General features: G+C 34.3%; 2 protein-coding genes across 2 annotated transcripts; both read left to right on the top strand.

Annotated features, from left to right (window-relative positions):
- Window positions 1-3,407: 3,407 nt before the first annotated feature.
- LOC102607854 (cytochrome b-c1 complex subunit 7-2, mitochondrial) lies at window positions 3,408-5,586 on the top strand. The gene is made up of 4 exons (XM_006483248.4): window positions 3,408-3,631; window positions 3,725-3,882; window positions 4,121-4,168; window positions 5,326-5,586. Exons 1-4 carry the CDS (start codon window positions 3,538-3,540, stop codon window positions 5,392-5,394), a joined length of 369 nt encoding a protein of 122 aa, XP_006483311.1. The 5' UTR covers window positions 3,408-3,537; the 3' UTR covers window positions 5,395-5,586.
- A 7,650-nt stretch (window positions 5,587-13,236) lies between these two features.
- LOC102608149 (protein DUF642 L-GALACTONO-1,4-LACTONE-RESPONSIVE GENE 2-like) lies at window positions 13,237-16,256 on the top strand. The gene is made up of 3 exons (XM_006483249.4): window positions 13,237-13,402; window positions 14,297-14,794; window positions 15,416-16,256. Exons 1-3 carry the CDS (start codon window positions 13,330-13,332, stop codon window positions 15,943-15,945), a joined length of 1,101 nt encoding a protein of 366 aa, XP_006483312.2. The 5' UTR covers window positions 13,237-13,329; the 3' UTR covers window positions 15,946-16,256.
- The last annotated feature ends 4,539 nt before the right edge of the window (window positions 16,257-20,795 follow it).

Here is a 20,795-nt window from a genome sequence, read left to right as displayed (position 1 = left end):
AGATGGATTCGACGAGTTCAACTTGATTTTGTCATCACAATTTGAATATTAAATATATGATCGAATGATTTTGAAATATAGTAATTGCTATTAATTATTAATCCGAGATTAAGTAACACAGCATCCCTTCTTATTAAAAATCTCTTGGAGTAAAGTATCAATTGATCATCTCGATGTCATGATCCATGTGGGTTTAAAGAACATGCATGCATGCATGGCATGCAGAATATGGAAGCGGCACGTAAAACTTAATCTAGGGCGGTAATGGCGACACAGAGAATTTCTTTTATAAGCGTGTTTCTTTCTTTAATTATATCTTCATGGTTAAACAACTTAATCGTAAAGTGGGGAATTAAATATAGAATCTGAATTCTAAAGAACATATTTCGTGCCATTAATTTTAATAAAGTAATCTCTTGGCAGTCCGTTGGTTGTTGGATAGCTTTACACTTTAGATATGATTCTCTTAACTAAGCTTTGATTTCTTTGAGAACCACCGATTTATATGGTTCTAACTCATACACCTTTTAAGTGGAACCCACTTGGGGTTTAATTTATCGCAACTTATATGCCGTATGATATGATTTGATTATTACAAATTGACATTCGACGAGTGATTATTTATCTTGTCATTTACAATCACATGATGAACTATACGAGGGATCATTAGTATACTTAGAGCAGAAATACGAATTTTATATTTCAATTTTACAAGTGTAACTTTATACTTTGAATGTGACAGTGTCCTTCCTTACTACAATGAGAATATATAAATTGCTATTGAATATATATGCTCTCACGTTAGACCACCTATAGGATAAAAAAAGAAAAAGAAAAGTCGTCTTATTTATAATTCGACGACTTAATAAAAGTATAACTTTTTAAAAGCATCTTAAATCGAAGAAATTTTTAAGTGGTGTTGTTAACACCATGTTATTACATCAGCACCCAATGACATTTCACCGCATATAGGATGCGTTTGGGATTGAAGTGGTGTAATTTTTAAGTTACAGCTGCTGTGAAAAAAAAGTTGTAAGTATGAAACAAAAGCTGGTAATATATAGTAAATGTAAATTTTAAACAATAATTTTAACAAAATTATTAAAGATATAATAGATTTTTCATTATACAAGTGAAAAATTATATCAACATAACTTTCAAGTTACAACAGCTAGTATTTACCAAACACTTGAATACTGTAGTGTTCAAGATACAGCTGTCTAATCTCAATCCCAAATGCACCTGTACACAATGCATATATCGAACCATTTGTAACGAATTAATAAACATTTGTACATATAACGAAAGTTTATTAGGTGGTGATGTGCTGCCAATGTGCTTACCACCCGAAACTTTCTCACAAGTAGTTCTTGTCGATTGTCTTCAGTCAAAATGCATGGTGTGATTAATTATTTGCACCTTTTGTCACCACCAACCGACATTATATAACGATCTAAACACATTAATAGTAAATTTATACATTATTGTGCAAGATTAACTTATCCCACAAGAAAATACAATTATTGTACGCGCTAAAAATCTTTTTATAATAATATTCTATGTAGAAATAATTTTTATATAATCATAAATAATTTTAGTTCTAATTTAGGCCAATTATAAATAAGAATAAATCTCACGTTATAATAAATTATAATTTTTTTAGATCTCATCTCTAAGAACTCACTTTCCATATAGTGATAATTCTTTATATATCATAATACAAACACACACATTAAATGTTTAAAATGGAATAAAATATTTATAAAAAAAATTGTTTGGGACAATAACTTATTATTTAGATTTTTAATAATATGACTTTGCTATATATATATGTACACACACAAACACTAATTTTTTGAAACTATCTCAATCTCTTTTATCAATGTCTTTACGTTAGTTTTTGACATGCCCTATTAATTAATTATCAATGCACCACATACTTTATTACCATAGGGATAACTAAGTTAAAGAAATAATTTTTGTAACTATACTTGTATTAAATTATAGACTCCTCACAATAATAAAATTAGTTTGGTCTTAATAAAATGGTTATAGAAAGTAATTTTATCAGACAAATACGAAGTATAGGTTAAAAAAAAGGTAAGAAAATGAGTATAATTCATGAAAAGAAATTTGTAAAGTTGTCTCCATTCATTCATGATACCCTAAGGCTGGTGATCATTTTGTGTGTGATTGGAGCTTTTGTAAAGGATTCTCATGATCTCAGGTGCGTATCGAATCTCCCAATTTTTTATTCTCTGATTGCCACCATCCAACACATCAAGAAAGCATGCGTAGTGTCACGGGATGAGTATTTTGCGCAGCAAACCCGTGCGGCACTTAGACAACTTTGTCGAATGTTGCTAAGTAAGCCTTGAGCTTCTCGACTAGTTAAGCCAAAAGTTTTCGAAGAGCTAGAGATAAGCGAGTAATGGAGCCGAATAAGAGAAATTGTATTACTCGAAAGAATGCTTACAAGAGAGCTTACAAGTGTTTAAGTTGCTTGCTCTAAACTTGTTGTTCAAATGCCAAATGTCATCCCATATTTATAGGGGAGGCTTGTCAAGCTCTAGAGATTCTAGAGAAATCTACCAATTATCTAGAATTTACATGTGCTGGAAATGTATAAAGAATTCTAGAGTATTTACAAGCTCAATGTGCTAGAGTTGCCTAAAAGTTTTCGCAATTAAACCAAATTAGCACTCTTGGCCTTGTCTTAGGCTCTTGGGGGGGCAAATTGAGCTAGCAAATTGGGCGGTCCGCAACAGTAGGCCCATTAAAGTTTGGTGATTTGATGTATCTCTAGACTTCTGTCTTACTGTCTATTTCTCTCACCCTAAGGACTCTTGCTGTTTAGGTGACACGGCGTCGTTTTCTTGATCAATTCAATGACAGATTAGCCCTCCAAGCTTAGGCCCATGATGGATCAAAGCTTAAAATGGATAAAAAATGCTACAAAGTTCATCCAATAGTTTTCTTAACTACACCCAAATGAATGCAAGAAAATTGCAATTATAGAAAACTAATTGAAAAACTAAACGCAGTATGCTGCTTGTCTTAAACTGATGCCGATCTTAGTTGTTGGTTGATTATGACATACAAATTTTGTAGAGTAATCTCAATTTTTTTTTAAATTTTTTTTAGCAAACTTAAGTTGTGGTTGTGCAAATTTAAAAAAAGAATTGATAACAAAGAATGATAAGTGGATGTGATACATACTACTTTTAGGTCTCAATTTAGTTATTTTAAAATTAGCTTTCAACAATTTTATCACACATAATTCTGGCATTTGTGTGGGTGTGGTTAGAAAAACTAGCGAATTAACTTTATAGCTTCGTTGATCCATTCTAAGCATTTAAGCCCTGTTTGAGGTCAACATAATGGGCCTACGCTTCGGAGGCTAATCAGCCGTTGACTTGACCACGCCCTGTTAGCTAAACCACAAGGTATCGCCAGAGTACTCCAGAGAAATCAAATCACCGGTCTGTAATCAGCGTTGCAAAGCGAGCGAGCGAGCGAGCGAACACGAAAGTAAAAATGGCGTCTCTTTTGCAGTCGCTATTAGATCCAAAGAAGAACTGGTTAGCAGCCCAGCACATGAAAACGATCTCTAAACGTCTCCGTAATTTCGGTTAGCTTTTTTCGAAACCCTAATTATTTTTGTAATTCTTATGTATCGTCTGTGTACACGTTTGAGTATTTGGTTGAATCGTTTTATAAGCAGGGCTCCGCTACGACGATCTGTACGATCCCTACTACGATTTGGACATCAAGGAAGCGCTCGATCGGTTGCCACGTGAGATCGTTGACGCCCGTAACCAGCGTCTCAAGCGCGCCATGGACCTCTCCATGAAGCACGAGTACCTCCCTGAAGATCTTCAGGTATTGGTTTCTTTTATACTGAGAAAATGTACTGAAGCTTCAATTTTTGTTATAAAGCAAATAGTGGTTGTGTGTAAAGATTTGGGAATTTAGTATCTGATGTTGTGATACGTTTAGAAGCTTGTGGTTATTTGTTTGTGGCTTGGTTTTGATATTGTGATTAAGTGATACGGGTTGGTTGGGCAGGTATGTTAGCTGGTTTATTTAATTGTTCTTCATTTTCTTTGTGCTTTTTCAGGCTATGCAAACACCGTTTAGAAACTACCTACAAGATATGCTGGCCCTTGTAAGTATTCTAGAAATATATATATATGTATATAGATTTTATTGTGCATCCTTCTCTTAGATTATGCATCCTTGTTATGTAACTGGGAAAAAAAATCAATAGATAATAGGACAAGATATTGGTAATATATATTTAAAGCCTCCATGCTTGATGAGTTCTTCCAGAGGACAAGATGTTGGTCATTTATTTGTCTCTCACCTTGTTTAATGTGACTAAGCGGCCATCCAAAGAATTCCCCCACCCCAACACCCCCTCCCCCCACCCCCTCTTTTACCGATGGTAGATGTAATTTCATAAGGATTAATAAATGGTTGTGTGATACTGTTTTTATCTGACAAGATTCCTTGAAGTAATTTCCACCGGTGCTTAATGTAGTTCAAAATTTTGGGGAGCACTGAAATTCTCCTATGTCACATTGTTCAAATGGCTATGATTTATATTCTCTGGACCATGATTTCTTCATGTGTGTCTCTCTCTGCACCAAGCGAAGAGACTCTTGAGGACACCCCCCCCCCCCCCCCGGGGGGGGGGGGGGGGGGTGGGCGGTGGGAATGGGCAATCTATGCCCATATAATAACACAGACAGACACATATTCACTCAAAATATTCATACGTTCATGCATACCTACGGGGGAAATACATCATGAAGAGTCTCAGGTGTTCTGCATTGTTTATCAAATATTCATGAAAGTCTTCTTCTTGTCATTTCTTGATGAAGTATTCTTCAACATTTTGGATATAGATATTGTTCTCTTAGTGGACGGTCATCTTGAGTGAAAAGGTTCAAACCCTTCATGTAGTTGGTTTGTTGAATCTCTTACAAGAATATGTAAGCTTAATTAGTTGGCAATCATATTTTATTGTTTTCTTTTCTGCTGTGTCTTGAGAATAAATTTGACAGTTTTCTGTCTCTAACAATGTACCATTAGAACAACCTCTCCCCTTTCCTACCCCTCTCCCAACACCCTCCTTAGCGACCCCCAATAGAGAAAAACCAAAAGATAAGTAAATTGAGCAAAAATGGAAGAGTTCCTAAGCAGCAAATAAAATTAAGATATGTGTTTAATGAAAGTGCGGCTTCATTGTTACTGGAAAATGAGTCATTACTCATTAAGGTTAAAGTTTTGCTAAATTATCTTGTTGCTTGTGTTTTGCAGGTGAAAAGGGAGAAGGCAGAACGTGAAGCATTGGGAGCTTTGCCTCTCTACCAACGCACTATTCCATAAGCCATCTTAGTGTGTTATGTAGCCAGTGCTGAACTGAGTGAATCTGTCAATTGATGCAGACTGCTTTTGGAGCTGGTTTTTTTTTTTTTTTTGTCATTTGTGTTAGTATGTCAATGCTGTTTCTACTTGGTTGTCATTTTACTGGCCATTTCGCAATAAATACAGACGACCAAACTTAAAATTTCCGTTTTATGTTTGCCTTGCTATATAGATTCTCAATATTCTTGCTAAATGACAACTTGAAAAGTACAGCAAGATTGGATTGTCACCATTGTAGTTTCCACGATTGTCCTCGCAGGATGATCAGTGTCTATGATATATCTGAGGCAACATGTGACGGTCACTTGTTGCTTCATTGGGTATCAGATCATTGAAGACAAATGAATTACAATCCCCCTTCAGCCCTTGTTTATCAATTATCACTAGTAAAGTTGTTATGTATTGGCATCATAGGAATTCTCTAAGTTCATCATACCCTAAATTTGATGTGGTAATTTTTAAAAACCTCCCTTGAGGTTTGAGCATGCAAGTAGATGTTGAAAATCATTTTATTTGTAAAAAATTTCTTACCGTCAGTTAAATTTTTTATTGACCAATGGTTGACTTAAAAAGATAATATTACCCCTAATAATAATTCATTGACTGATACAACTAAAGTACAAGGGCCTGAAACTTATGGTGCGTAAATCACTAACTATATTATTTTGACATTTTTGCCCTTACAATTTCAAATATTTATACTGTCATAAGTAACTAAAACGATTATTTTATCCTGATCAAGTTATTGATATTTCCTTAAAATTTTAAAAAATAAAATAAAATTACAAACTTAAAAAAATATATAATTGTTTTGCAATATAATCGTTGGATTGGCACATCAATCTAAAGCTCACAAGCGGCACACGCACAAACAATTTTCATTTCTCATCATCTCTTTCTTCTTTCCCTCTAATCTTTAATGGATTCTGGAAGCTCAAATGAAGCACTAGCAGCACCAACAACACAAGCAACTTTTACTGCCCATCCCCATCATTACCCATTCAAAATGCATCATGACCATTTTCCAACGAACTCCATAAACAAGAACAAATTTTAAATAGATCTACACATGAATTAGTGGGCTGTCAAATGCAAAAGAAAATTAAGAAATACGAACTTTTACTACCAATCCCCGTCATTACCCATTCAAAATGTATCGTGACCGTTTTTCGACAAGCACCATACACAAAAACAACATCGAATTTACCAAGAAACAACAGAAAATTTAATTAAAAAACAGTAACATATTTACCCAAAAACAGAAGAAAAATTAATAGAAAAACAGCAGCATATTTATCCAAAAATAACAGAAAATTTAACTCAAAAACAACAAAAAATTGAACCCAAAACAGTAGCAAATGAAGCCAAAATAGTCAAAAATTTACCAAAACATTTAAGCTTGAAACAGCAACAAATCAACCCAAATACAACAGAAAATTTACCCGAAAATAGCAGCAAATCAAACCCAAAATAAATCCTACATAAGCTAAAAAAAAAAATGAAATTTCTTATCATCTTCCAATTGAAAATTATTTCAGCAATCAAACTGCAAATCAATCAATCACAAAAAAGATAATATAAAATAAAAATATGACAACAAAAATCTAATTTCATCCCATCGCTTTTTTCATCAACCATACACAAGAATAAACCACCAATTCAAATCATCAAAATGAGCTATGTAGTATCATCCAGTTTCAACAAAATGCCTTATCAGTGTGTAACATGAGAAGATCTTGACAACTTTTTTGTCGGGAAAAGCCAAATCTCTGATTTTAACAGAAGCTCATTATTGTCCTCCTCTTCTTCGTTTTTATCTTTTTTGCTTCACGATTTCTACCAAAAAATTAGGGATTTAGAATAACAGTAAGGGGTACGTGTTACCTTTACAAACGATTCCCTTCTTTTTTTTTTTTTTTTTTTTACTTCATAATTTCTTTATTTTAATAAATATTAAACTCTAAACTGTTAAGATTCATTTAAATTGAATCCAACGGTTAGATTTAACCTCCTACAGCATAAATCTAAATGACAAGTCATCCTAGGCAATGAAATTGTAAAGTGTTTGGCAATATTTTAAAATGTCAATAATACCCCACCTACTCAAACGGCAAGTAAACGGAGCAAAATTGTAAGGGATTTTTTACAAATAAAATAATTTTTGCCATCTACTTATAATAGTCTCAAACCTCAGAGGAGATTTTAAAAATGACCCAATTTGACGATACAGTTTGATTTAGGCAAACCCACATGGTGAGCGCAGACCTTTTCTAACTTCTTCTGCCGATTTGGTTTGTAGCATAATGGCTATTTTAGCTTTTGTTATTTGAAGCCTATCTTCGTATTCCGAATGTCTCATATTGTTTACTTTTTAATCTGTCAGAGAACGTAATGCTCATTTTTAGAAATGGTAGTGAGTGATGACACAAGCAGTTTTTTTATTCTTCCCGCCAATTTAAATCACCATATACGTACATATGGAAACTGCTTGCCAAATTTTCGACCACAAACCTCCCCTTCCGGCGGACCCCATGTGCCAACGCCTGCATTTTCTTGCACGTACCAACTCTGCTGCTCTTACGAGATAAGCATTGGATTTGCAATTGCATCGTGTGGAGGTGGCCCTTTGTGGAACCCATCAATGATTCTACTATATTCATACTTCGTTCTCTTTTTTAACTCCTGTAAACTTCGGATTTGGTTGCGTAGCATGGAACCTTTTTCATGAACATGTTAGTAAACTAGAAATTGCTCGCAACGCTGCAACACATTTATGTTTGGTAATATTCTTCTTGAACCAAGTCTAAAAGAGGGAGTAAATTCATAAGAGTTTGCTAATTGTAATCGTAGATGATCTGTTGTCCTTTGTTCATGACGTGCCGAATTGAAAGATGATCTTGACTCGTCCAAATTTCGATTTTATTATTGAACATCAGCATGTGATGAGTCGAGCCCATGCTTTTAATGAAGGAATGGTCATGTAATAATAAACCATCTTCCTCTTTGTCTCTTCCCATTGCACTATTAAAAGAAAGCTAGCAAATCTTCGATTCTTATGTGTAATTTCCAAAACTCAAATCTTGATAATTATTAGGCATGCAAAAGAAAAACAAAATTGTCCCTTAAGAAAGCAAATACAGAAATTGTCAGAAACGAGAATTAAACGAATGTCAAAATCAACAATAATGCTATTGCTAGGAGGACTGTTTTGATGAAGCATTGTGAGTTGTTAAGATGTCCCTTCTCAATCATTGAAGCTACTAGGGTTTGCAATCTCAATCTACAAATCTATTGAAGAAGATTCATTTTCATATGGAAACGCCGATATCACAATAACTGAAGAAAGAAGTGAAGATGTACATCCAATTATATGAAGGTATCTGTCGAATCTGAATCGAAAATATGTTTCTAGCTATAAACTTTCATTTCACTTGCACAGCTGCTCATGTGGCAAGGGGTGGAAAATAAAAACGTTTAAACAATAGGGACGTTGGACATGAAAAGCCAATTCTTGATCACTATGCTTAATTTGCTCAAAAACATATTGTTATCTTCTTATATTTCATTTTATAATAATATGCTGACCTATGTACCTCAGTTATTGTAAAAACGTCAAGATATGATGAAAGAGTTCGCGTTCTTATTTACGTTCATTCCTTAAAAATGCAAATTTATAAGTGCAAATAAATTGACACTTGTTAAAGACAAAATGATGCAACATTAATAATATGGGGGATGAGTATTATGGATTTATTTGGGCCATTTTCCAAGGCAATATAATGGTATAGGTGTGGTGTTCTCTCATGATCTGATCATATTCTGAGCAAATAACTCAATCACTGATTGGTTATTAATAAATAAAAAAATAAAAGAAGTTAAATTTTACTCATACATTATCACTAAAAGACATATGTCAAATGATCAATAAAAGCTCAGTAATGCTCAGATCATCATGTTCAAAAAAGAAATGGAAAAAGAAGAAATACCGCTGCTTTGAATGGAGAAAATTTCCGGTTAGCCAAACATCCCCCAAAAGGATGAGGAGGTCTAAATCACATCTATGATCTTATCTTTGAAACAACCTCATTTAATGCTCTGCACGTGGATGCTTCACTCATTATATGTTTCTTGTCGAAACTTAGCAGTCGGCTGCCTAAGCCTTGCCTCTTTCTGTGATATCCACTCATCTAGCCACTCAATCCAGCAGACGGGCCTCTAATTTTGTAAAATTGTTGATTTTTTTTATTTTATTTAAAAATCTAAATGGCACAAAAATTTAAAGAAATAAAAGAGTGAATGGATCATTTATTTGATAATCTATTTTAGAAATATAATATTTATTTATTAATTAAAAAAATTAAAAATAATAAAAAGTATAAAATAAATATCTTATTATTAATTTTTTATTCACACTGAAATATATATTTTTTATTTTTAGTATTTTAATTTTTATTTATATGATTTATTTAATTTATATAATTATGAATAAAAGTAAATTTAAAAATACAAATAAGAATAATAATATTAAAATTATAATATCAGGAAAGTTGTTGGTTATTATGAAAATAATATGATCGTAAGTGATATCTATTGATTTTAATAAAGGAGAAACCGAAAATTTTCCTAATTGTTAAAACCCGAAAGTATTATAATATTTATTATTTTGAGTCTTATATTAAATATTGAAATCTTCCTTGAGATAATAAAAAACAAAAAAAAAAACTACTAGAAGCTCTGTTAGGATGGGCAAATGTTCGTTCAATTAAAGTTTCCTAAGAGAATCGAACGGATTTTAAAGTTCAACACGAATTTTACACCACCGTACCGGTTCGATTTGGTTTTCAATTGTGTTTGCATTTAAAGTTTAAAGTTAAAAGAAAAAGAAATGGTTCATTTATTGAAAACTTCTGAACGGAAATCGATTTCTGAACACCAAATTGGTGAAGCTGGGTTCAGAAAGTTTTGCCCACTCGAAGGACAGTTTAATAAAGGGAAGCTTCAATTCACTTCCTCAAATTCATCAGTTTCGGAAACTCCTTCGATTACTGCAGGGTTTCCAGTTTTGCTGTCATCCTTGCCATTTGTGTGGTTGTTGTTGAGTATGTATGTTACATTAATTGTAACATAGGGACTCCCACTTATACTTAATAATCAGAAACATTATATTATTGTTTAATTATTATTATTATTATTATTATTATTATTATTATTATTATTATTTTTGGCAGTCATGACAAATAGGTTGTTCATAGTAGGGCGCTTTTTCTTTTTAAAATACTATTGTTATTATTAAATGAATTTGAGAGCTAAATTTGGCCTTGTGATATAGGGTGAAAGTTCCCATACCTGTCCCATTCGAGAATACAACTAAATTTCAAATTGACACTTTTGGACCCATTAGCCCATAATGCACAATTCCTTCTACACATTGCATCTTTCATAAAAAAAAGCAGTACTTTATTTTTACCATAACAGTAGAAAGTAGAAACCAACAATATATAATAAATTAACCCAGCTCAAACTTCTACAAATTTTAAATTGTAAATTCATGGTAAAACAACACTATCTTTATTCAGTAATGGAGCTATAAAGGGCCATAGGTGGTGGTTGTGCTAGGATTTTGATTCAGTAGGAGGCATAGTGAAGGAAACTCGTATCTTTCCTCTAAATTTCATTTCCTAGGGAGACGGCCAACATCCTCCAAAGCTCAACATAATTCTACCGCCAAATGGATGTGGTCTGGCTATGCCGCCGGTCTAGCTAGCTGCGACACAATGTTTAGCTCTGTGTAGTTTTAAGGTCTCATTTGAAATTAAAGTTGAATAATTATATATTAAAATTTATTGTAAGTACTAGCTCTTGTAAATTAAAAATTAAATTCATTTAATTTTTTATTTGTATGATAAAAAATTTATATTATTTTTATGTAAAAAAAAAAAAAGAAGGAGAAAAGAGAAGGACGCGTAACCAAATGAGAACCGTTTGATGAAAAAGTAAATAAATTATGAGGAGAAAAAACAAAATCGGAAAAGGGGAAGGACACGACAGCCTGCATATCCGCCCCAAGATCGGGTCGATGGGGGCACATGGAGTGCTTCGTGATGATGGATGAGGCTTGCGGATGAAAGTCGGCCCACAATTTCAATATAATAATATTTTTAAGATTGGCGAGGGCCCACATTGCGTTACAAACATGAAAGCCCAAAAACAAGCCACGACTTCGAGTTTCTTTTTGATTAAGGCCGTTCATTAGCTCAGCTGAGATCGCTGCCTCCTCCTTGCCGCGGCTTTCCTCGTGGCATGTTCCATGTTTTTACTTGCCTCGTAATTTGTAAATATCCTCCAATTTTTTAGTTAATTTCCCCTCTCTTTTTTTTTTTTTCTTATTAATATGTGATGTAAAATTAATTTATTTGAGTTTATATATGTATTCTTCTTTAAAGACAGTACTGAGATTGAATTGGGTCTGTAAATGGAAGGCGATCCAAATGCCAATTCTTTTTCATCCCATTCTTCTACACATTAAAGAATGAGAACAGGACACCAGTGGCGTTTGCTTCCAGGATATAAGACATCTGTCTTTGTGTGGATATGGACTCCACACATACAAGAGACGATTGATTGAGAAAATGATTAAAGAAAATAATTCATCTACCATATAACCTTTTTTTTTAGTTATTATTATTATTATTATTAAGGTTTTGATATTAATGAAGTGAGGTAATTGATTAATTAATTACATATGGAAACCGTAAAGAGAAAGTTGTAAAAACAGAAAACATTGGAGAGCTAATTAAAGTAGCAAACTCCCTATAAAAAACTATGTAATCTCAATACAAATACAACAAATTAAACATTCTATGTTCGCGACCAATTAATTAATTAACTAATTAATTAATTTTAAAATGTGAGAAGTCTGAAAAAACTCATAAACTACACAATTTATACGTTTTAAGTTTTAAATTTCTTAAATTCTACCGTTTTAAATTTTTCTTGTGTTTTTTTACACTTTAAAATATTAGACAAAAAACTTATATATATATATATATATATATATTGATTTTTGTCCTAACATCAACAGAATGTCAAAACCCTTACATGACAAATTAAAAAAGAATCATATTGCATAGACAGATGAACACACTAAAGTTGTAAAACAAATAAAAAATGTTATTAAAGAAATTCCTTGTTTATTCTTAACAAATCCTGCTTTACTTAAAATTGTTGAAACAGATGCATCAGATTTAGGTTATGGAAGAATATTAAAGCAAACCGATAATAATAATAAATAAATAATATAATATATTTCTGCTCATTGGAATGAATGTCAAAAAAATTATTCATATATATAGATTGCGAGGGAGGTGTGGTGTAGGACCTTTGTAGTATAAATATATATATATATATTAAACAGATCTGTGACTATGAGGGAGGCACAGTTAAAAACAAAATCTAAAGACTAATGAGATAAATTAGATGACGAAAATGACCTTAAAAGCTCTTTCTAACAAGTAACAAAAGACGGAACAAAAAGCTGGGGTGGGTTAAAATGTCGTGGCCTTGCATGCAGATGCAGTTGCATGTGACGTTGAACAGCTTTTGCCTTGGACCTCCACCAGACGACATCCAGGTTTGGGGCATTAATAATATTAATAATTCTAGGGCAAATACGTCATTCGAAACCCCTCCACGTGATGATACTGTCAAGCCAAAAAGAAAGCAAGAATGGCGGATTCGTTATTTCCTCTAAAATCCAAGGGCTTAGTTCTCTTTGGACATGCATATAACCCCCCCACGATGCCTCTCTTTGTATTTGCTCTCTCCTAACGCATTATTTCACTCGCTCACTCACTCAACTCTCCCTCTCTTGAAAACTTGCATAAAATAGTATAAGCAATGCGAGGCTTCATTTTCTTGTCGGCGCTTCTATGTTTCACTTGCCACCACATCGCCTTCTCCATTACAGACGGTAAGCAAAACATTTTCAATACGGACACATGCATATATAATATATATTGCACACACACACACATTAGTTTCGCACGTTTCATATATTTACCTTCTTCGTGGGGAGGGAAAAAAACCCATGACAATAGTAGCATCTATGCTCGATTTTGATGTTTTTAAACTTTTGGCCTTGTTCCTTGTCTTTCGGCTAGTTTAATGATTTTGGTTCATTAGGGGTCAAACGAAAAACAAACAAACTGGGAAGGGTTCTATCAAAATTTTATAAATCTGAGGAGCAAAACGTAAGATTTACAGAGGAATGGACTAACTTTCATTTGAATCCTTTATCTTTTCTGTATCTTACTGGGGCAAAGATTGTTTTTTTTTTTTTTCTTCCTTAAGTTAGTGTATAGAAAGGGAAAGTAGAGGACCTAAAGGGAGCGAGTATTGAAAGTTTGATGTGGTTAAAATGACCAAAACGACCTTGTGGGGATAGAGTTTCATTTGATGTTTGGTTTCTTAGCTAAGTTGAGACCAGAAAGGGCACGAGATGACTTGATTGCCGTACTCGGTGGTAGTTAGCTCAGCTACCAAAGTTTTTTTCCAACCAATGGGAATCAGTAATTCTCTGCTGTCAACTTGTCATCATTCATGAACTGTCAGAGAGTTTTAAAATTCAAATTCTCTTTCGAGGGTAAATGTGTCATTTTAATCCTCTACCAAACAGAAATACAGAATTACATCATATGTGCAAATTACTCATCATCTTGTTGGTGGATATACATCGCCTTTCATAGTCGGATAAGGATTGTTATGAGTCATGTCATCATGTTGGCACTTGTATTAATGAATAATGAAAGAATGATACTAATTTTGATGGCTAATTTGGTCATTTGATGATATAATAATACTGCAGGGCTGTTGCCAAATGGCAACTTTGAGCTGGGGCCGAGGCCCTCAGACATGAACGGGACAGTGGTGCTCGGGCGGTATGCAATTCCCAGCTGGGAAATTTCAGGATTTGTGGAGTACATAAGATCAGGGCAAAAGCAAGGGGACATGTTGCTTGTAGTGCCGGAGGGGGCCTTTGCTGTGAGGCTGGGCAACGAGGCATCAGTCAAGCAGAGAATCAAGGTGATCAAGGGCAATTACTACTCAATCTCATTCAATTTTGCCCGCACCTGCGCCCAAGAGGAGTCACTCAACATCTCCGTGGCACCCGAATGGGGCGTGCTGCCGCTGCAAACATTGTACAGCAGCAATGGGTGGGACACCTACGCTTGGGCATTCCAGGCTAAATTTAATTATGCCGAAATCGTTTTGCATAATCCTGGAGTTGAGGAAGATCCAGCTTGCGGTCCACTCATCGATTCGATAGCCATTAGAGGCCTGTATCCTCCTAGAGCATCCAACAGTAAGTTTTTTCTTTTTCTAAATTTCCCTTCGATTTTTTTTTAAAAAAACGGTGTAGTTTTAATACATGATTAAATTTGTTTACTTCATTAAGTATCAAACACTTGGACTAAAGTTTCTTGTTTGGCTGACCCGATTGTAGAAATTTGATTGGTATATTTTCCCACACATTTGCTGTGGGGACTAAATTGTCATTAACGACGGGGACAATTCAAAATCAAATCTTCGGTCATTTTGTTTGCATTAATTTTGTCACAAGTAGGTGTTGACTCATTAAAAGCTTATGTGTGGTGCAGCTACAAAAAAGGACACTACATTTAATTTTTTATTGTCTTGTGCCGTACCCGTAAAACATTCACTGTCGAATTAACAACCACCGAGCTATGATTGCCTTGATCTTGAAGATGGCACAAAGATTTCATAAAATTAATGTGCCATCTAACGATAAAGGGTAAAAATACATCCCGATCTCTAAAGAAGTTTGTCCTAATTAATTAATATACAATCAGCCTCCAATTATTCTAAAAATAGACAGTTAGCCAGTAAGAGTCTAGCGTACATTGAGAAAAGTCTCAGGAGTTTGAGCGTAATTTTTGCTAATGCTAATTTTTATATTGTGCAGAAAACATACTGAAAAATGGGGGATTTGAAGAAGGTCCTTATGTGTTCCCGAACACATCATGGGGTGTCCTAATCCCACCAAACATTGAAGACGATCACTCTCCACTTCCAGGATGGATGATTGAATCCCTCAAAGCAGTTAAGTACATTGACTCGGACCATTTCTCAGTGCCACAAGGCAAGAGAGCAATAGAACTTGTAGCAGGAAAAGAAAGCGCCATTGCCCAAATCGCAAGAACCATCCCGGGCAAAACTTACACTCTGACTTTCACCGTCGGCGACGCCAACAATGCCTGTGCAGGATCGATGGTTGTTGAAGCTTTTGCCGGCAAGGGTACAATCAAAGTGCCTTATGAATCTAAGGGCAAGGGTGGATTCAAGCGCGCTGTGCTTCGATTCGTGGCTGTTTCTAACAGAACCCGGATCATGTTCCTCAGCACATTTTACACCATGAGAAGCGATGACTTTTCTTCTCTGTGCGGGCCTGTTATTGATGATGTGAAGCTGTTGAGTGTTCGCAGCAAGGCATGAATGAAGTGAAGTGAATTCTAGAGCCATTGTTGAAGAAGCAAACTAAGGATGGCTGCTCGGAGCTGGAATTATATGAAATTATTATATAATATTATTATTGAATCCTCTGTTATATACACTACGAATTTGATGTTTTTGCTGCGAGGAAAATGAAGCGATTTCAGTGTGAGTTTAGCACAATATATATCTATATATTTACTGATTATTTCAATTAAGATATAGTCTATATTAGCAGTGTGATCTTATAAATAATTAAAGATTAAAGTTGGTTATGTACCGTAGCCAAATAAATGGGAAATAGTTTTAAATTATTCATTATCCACTTCTATGACTATTATGTTGTTTTGTTGGGATCCCCTATCTTACATGCATGTAAGATACATGCCTCTCACATGAATAGTGTGTGGGTCCCACATATACACTATTCATGTGAGAGGCATGTATCTTACATGCATGTAAGATAGAGTTTGCCTGTTTTGTTTTATGTTTTGACGAATTCAACGTATGGATCTATTAAATAGATAAAAGAAAGTGTGAGATTAATAATCAATTCAAAGCCCAATTCCCAGCGTGTCAGAAGATGGATGGATAATGTTAATTAATGCTCAGGATGCACAGGCAATGGGAAGAAAAAGGGGAAATTTGCAGTAATAATCATTAAAGTTTTGATTTTTTTCATCTTAACCCCTAAAAATATTTCTATCAACATTAGCCATAAAACAACCTTTGAGACCAAAATATCCTTCTCCCTCATCTCTCCCCCAACACTCCCTTTCACTCATCTCTCCCAAACCGATCCAACTCCCATCATCGGCGGCAACATCAACCCTCGTCGGCGGCGGCTCCATCTCTTACCGACATCCGATCTACGATCTACAACCTTCAACAAAACCTAGGTTAGTCATTTTTCTTATTTTCATTAATTTAAAATGAAATTTTAGAATAATAATAATTATAGTTTGAGAATAATGTTGATGGTGGTGCTGTTTGTGGTGGTTGGTGGTGTTTGGGAGTATTGTTTTTCGATTTTGGAGTGTTGTGGATTAATTTTGGGGGTGGGGAGGGAGGGGGGCAAGGCGCGCGCGGGGTAGGGAGGGAGGGGGGCAGGGCGCGCGCGCGCGCCCCGTTGTCGCACCAATCTCGCCTGTCGCACCAAAAATTTGAGTGGCTTTTTTTTTTAACGAGTCAATTTTTTTTTCTGTAAATGTAATGTAATAATTTTATAAATATTACAGATACATGACGAAATCAGAATCACCGGATATCGAAGTAGGCAAGATGTATTTTCGTTATGCCGATCACTTTCCTGGTCGAATTTCGAGCATGTGTAAGTTATCTTCGGTCGTAAAAGTCATCGAGGAAAAATTAACAAAGCGGCAGTTGAGTATGTTCAAAAAAGATATATTTGGGCATTTCTTGGAGTGTCGAAGTTTTCCATTTAGTTGGGTAATTTTGCACAATCTTTTACTGAGGCAAGTGGTCCATAAACAAGATAGTCATGAGGATCAGTTATGATTTCAAATTAGTGAGCATTTGATTTGCTTGTCAATTGTTGAATGATGCTTGGTTACTGGACTTTCATTTGGTGTTGATACTAATAAAAAAAGGAAAATTTGTAACCTACCCCCAAATAAATTGACATTTTGCACAGCGTCCCCAACAAATTTGACTTGTTGCACTGCGCACCCAAAAAAATTGACATTTTGCACCACGCCCCCAATTCCGTTATTTTCTCAGTTAAGTTTAACGGTGGAGGGGTAAAATTGGAAGTTTATTCCTTAAATTAATTTTAATGGGAATTCTCTTTGTTGCAATTAAAATAAAAATCTTTAAAAAATTAAAGGAAAAATAATAGTGGTGACAATGTACACGTAACAAGAAATTTTTTTATTACAATTAAAATAAAAATCTTTAAAAAATTAAAGGAAAATAATAGTGGTGACAAATGTACATGTAACAAGAATTTTTTTTAATTAAAATTGAAATAAAAATCTTTAAAAAATTAAAGAAAAAATAATAGTGGTGACAATGTACGTGTAACAAGAATTTTTTTTTTTATTGCAATTGAAATAAAAATCTTTAAAAAAATTAAAGGAAAATAATAGTGGTGACAAATGTACATGTAACAAGAATTTTTTTTATTAAAATTGAAAAAAATTCTTAAAAAAATTAAAGGAAAAATAATAGTGGTAACAATGAACATGTAAGAAGAATTTTATTTTTATTGCAATTGAAAAAAAACCTTAAAAAAATTAAATGAGCTAAAAATTTTGTTTTTTTTACATAGAGGGGCATTTTTGTCATTCAATCAAAAGTTAGACGGAGCCGTTAGAAATAACTAAAAAATTAACGGAATTGAGGGCGTGGTGCAAAATGTCAATTTTTTTGGGTGCGTGGTGCAATAAGTCAAATTTGTTGGGGACGCAGTGCAAAATGTCAATTTATTTGGGGGTAGGTTACAAATTTCCCTAAAAAAATGATGAAATGGAGCAGAGGCTACGGAATACGTATTTTGGTGGTGTGCATCGTAAGATTAATATAAACGAATTCGATGCAGTATTTAAGAAGTTGAAATTCGAGAAAATTGACGATATGGACGCATTAAAGATTGCACTGTTTTATTTTGCGGACAGAATACTAAATGCAAGAAAAAATCACTATCAAATCAATTTCGATTGGCTTGATCAAGTTGATGATATACAGTACTTCCGAAAACGTCCATGGGGTCTATTGTCGTGGGAAATGATTTACGAGAGTCTTGACAATGCACTGTTCGAGAAAGACGAGAAATTTAAGAAAACTCGGTTGAAAAATCCAGATCATAACATTGAAAAATACAATCTTTACTGCTTTACGTCCGGGGTTCAGGTGCGTTTTTTTTGTTTATTAATAAGTTTTATAATATTAAATATTTGATAGTTGTTTTATTTGATTTTTCACTTTGGTTGTTGTAGGCTTGGATTTACGAAGCAATCGGAGGGTTGCCATCAACACGGGTCGTCAAAACGAAGAAGAAGATTCCCCGCATTCTGCAATGGAAGCCCATGGCGTCTTCGAGAATCAACTTTGCAGAGGTTTATTCGTTCTTCAATGACGAATCTCGTCTTATAAGTAATATGTATTACTTATTTTTTTAACTTTACTAAATTTAAGTTATGTATACTTAAAATTTTCAATTGAATTTATGGCATGGGGACGTTTTACAAACTCTTGAGCCAAATTTAAATGAGAGTAGCAGAAAATATTGGCTCTCTGTGAATGATTACTTGCCAAGCATTCCAGACTGGGTTCATAAGGTCGGTATACTCTAAGTACTAAAAATTTTTTAATCGAAATTTTTTACTTTTCATTTACTAATTTTAAATGATACTTTATACAACATCAACTCTCAATCAACGCAATGCCGTCGGTTACAAGACAATCAGACGAGCATGACGATCATGACGACATACCAAACCCAATACCAGAGCAGCGTCATGACACTTCTGAGGATGAGGTGGCTGTTGATGACCACCAGCAGCAAACATACAACTCTGATGACGCACGGGATTCTGAGGTTATAAATAATATACGATATTTTTCCTTTATAAATCATTATTTTTTTACTGTTATTCTAAAGTTTTATTGTTTTCTTTTGTAATAGTCGAGGACAAAGCAGTTTAATGATTACATGCGACGACGGCTGGATAAGATTGATCGTAACGTGTACGAAATAAAGTTAGAATTAAAAGATTTTAAAGAAACCGTTGTTGGCTTCATCGACACATTTTCTAAACGTCCAAATAAGGATTCTTTCACTGCACGCTCGTATGCGGTGAGCAAATTTAAATTTAATAATTATGTTCGTTTAGCTTTTAATTTGATAGTTGTTTAATATGTTCTTCTTGGCGAATGGACAGGCCCCGGATGACTATGGAGTGTATACTGACGTGGGCAATCAAAATTTATCTACGCCCACGTCATTGTGTAGTTTCTACGGGGATGTTAGTGGGGAGAGCGTGCAGGTGTTCATTGAGGTACCTCCGAGCGTTAGTAAGTTCGGCCGCGCGTACATACCGTCATATGTTTATAATAGTCTTTACATGATTCCTCCAATCAGGCGAGGACAGAACGCCTGACCTTTACCTCGACCCCAAATCATGGAGCATGCGATTGACATGAGTACGAGTGTGGATGTAAATTCACTGAGAGGATTTGAGGACTCTAGTCTGTTTAATGAGTTTGATCGATGGTTCACTGGTGATATCAGAGTCCGCCGGAGAGTCCAACACCCGCGGTCATTCTTTCAAATAATTTTGGGTACAGATTCGATGGGATGGCTAGGCGATGAGGTATTTATATTTTCGAAATTTTTTTAGTGTTGTGGATTTGTGTATAAAATTTTTCTTTTAAATCGTTATATTTCTGTTTCTTTACAGCATATTCACGAGTATCTCCGCTTGATTATCGAGAAACAACGACAGTATCCAAATGCTTTACTCCAACGTGTCACACATACTGACACATTTTTTTGGGTAATGTGCCGACAAAACTTATAAATAATATTTATTTATTTTTTAATTATTGCCTTTAAGTTTTGTTCATTTATGCATTTCTTGGTTATCTATATACTAGGTGCTCTTGAATCAGTTATGGAATAACAGGGATTGTGCGGTCGATTCATTGGTATTCGACGACCGCTTGAATATTTATCTTTGTGGGCGACAGCACACAATGTCCAAATCAATGACGGATGTCGATATGATATGTATTTTATTGCATTTCACATACTCCATAATGAAAATATTCGAGTTGTCGCTTTTTCTTTGTTGTATTTCAATTTCATGTATAACGAACATGTTTTTCAATTT

The sequence above is a fragment of the Citrus sinensis genome, chromosome 1 (genome assembly GCF_022201045.2).
Source record: "Citrus sinensis cultivar Valencia sweet orange chromosome 1, DVS_A1.0, whole genome shotgun sequence".
Taxonomy (NCBI): Eukaryota; Viridiplantae; Streptophyta; class Magnoliopsida; order Sapindales; family Rutaceae; genus Citrus; species Citrus sinensis.
This window is presented reverse-complemented; position numbering and strand designations above follow the sequence as displayed.

Coding starts and splice junctions, on each gene's coding strand:
- LOC102607854 (XM_006483248.4), top strand. CDS start 3,538: ATGGCGTCTCTTTTGCAGTCGCTATTAGATCCAAAGAAGAACTGGTTA. Junction 3,632..3,724: donor TAAACGTCTCCGTAATTTCG/GTTAGCTTTTTT, acceptor TTTTATAAGCAG/GGCTCCGCTACGACGATCTG. Junction 3,883..4,120: donor ACCTCCCTGAAGATCTTCAG/GTATTGGTTTCT, acceptor GTGCTTTTTCAG/GCTATGCAAACACCGTTTAG.
- LOC102608149 (XM_006483249.4), top strand. CDS start 13,330: ATGCGAGGCTTCATTTTCTTGTCGGCGCTTCTATGTTTCACTTGCCAC. Junction 13,403..14,296: donor CGCCTTCTCCATTACAGACG/GTAAGCAAAACA, acceptor ATAATACTGCAG/GGCTGTTGCCAAATGGCAAC. Junction 14,795..15,415: donor TCCTCCTAGAGCATCCAACA/GTAAGTTTTTTC, acceptor TATATTGTGCAG/AAAACATACTGAAAAATGGG.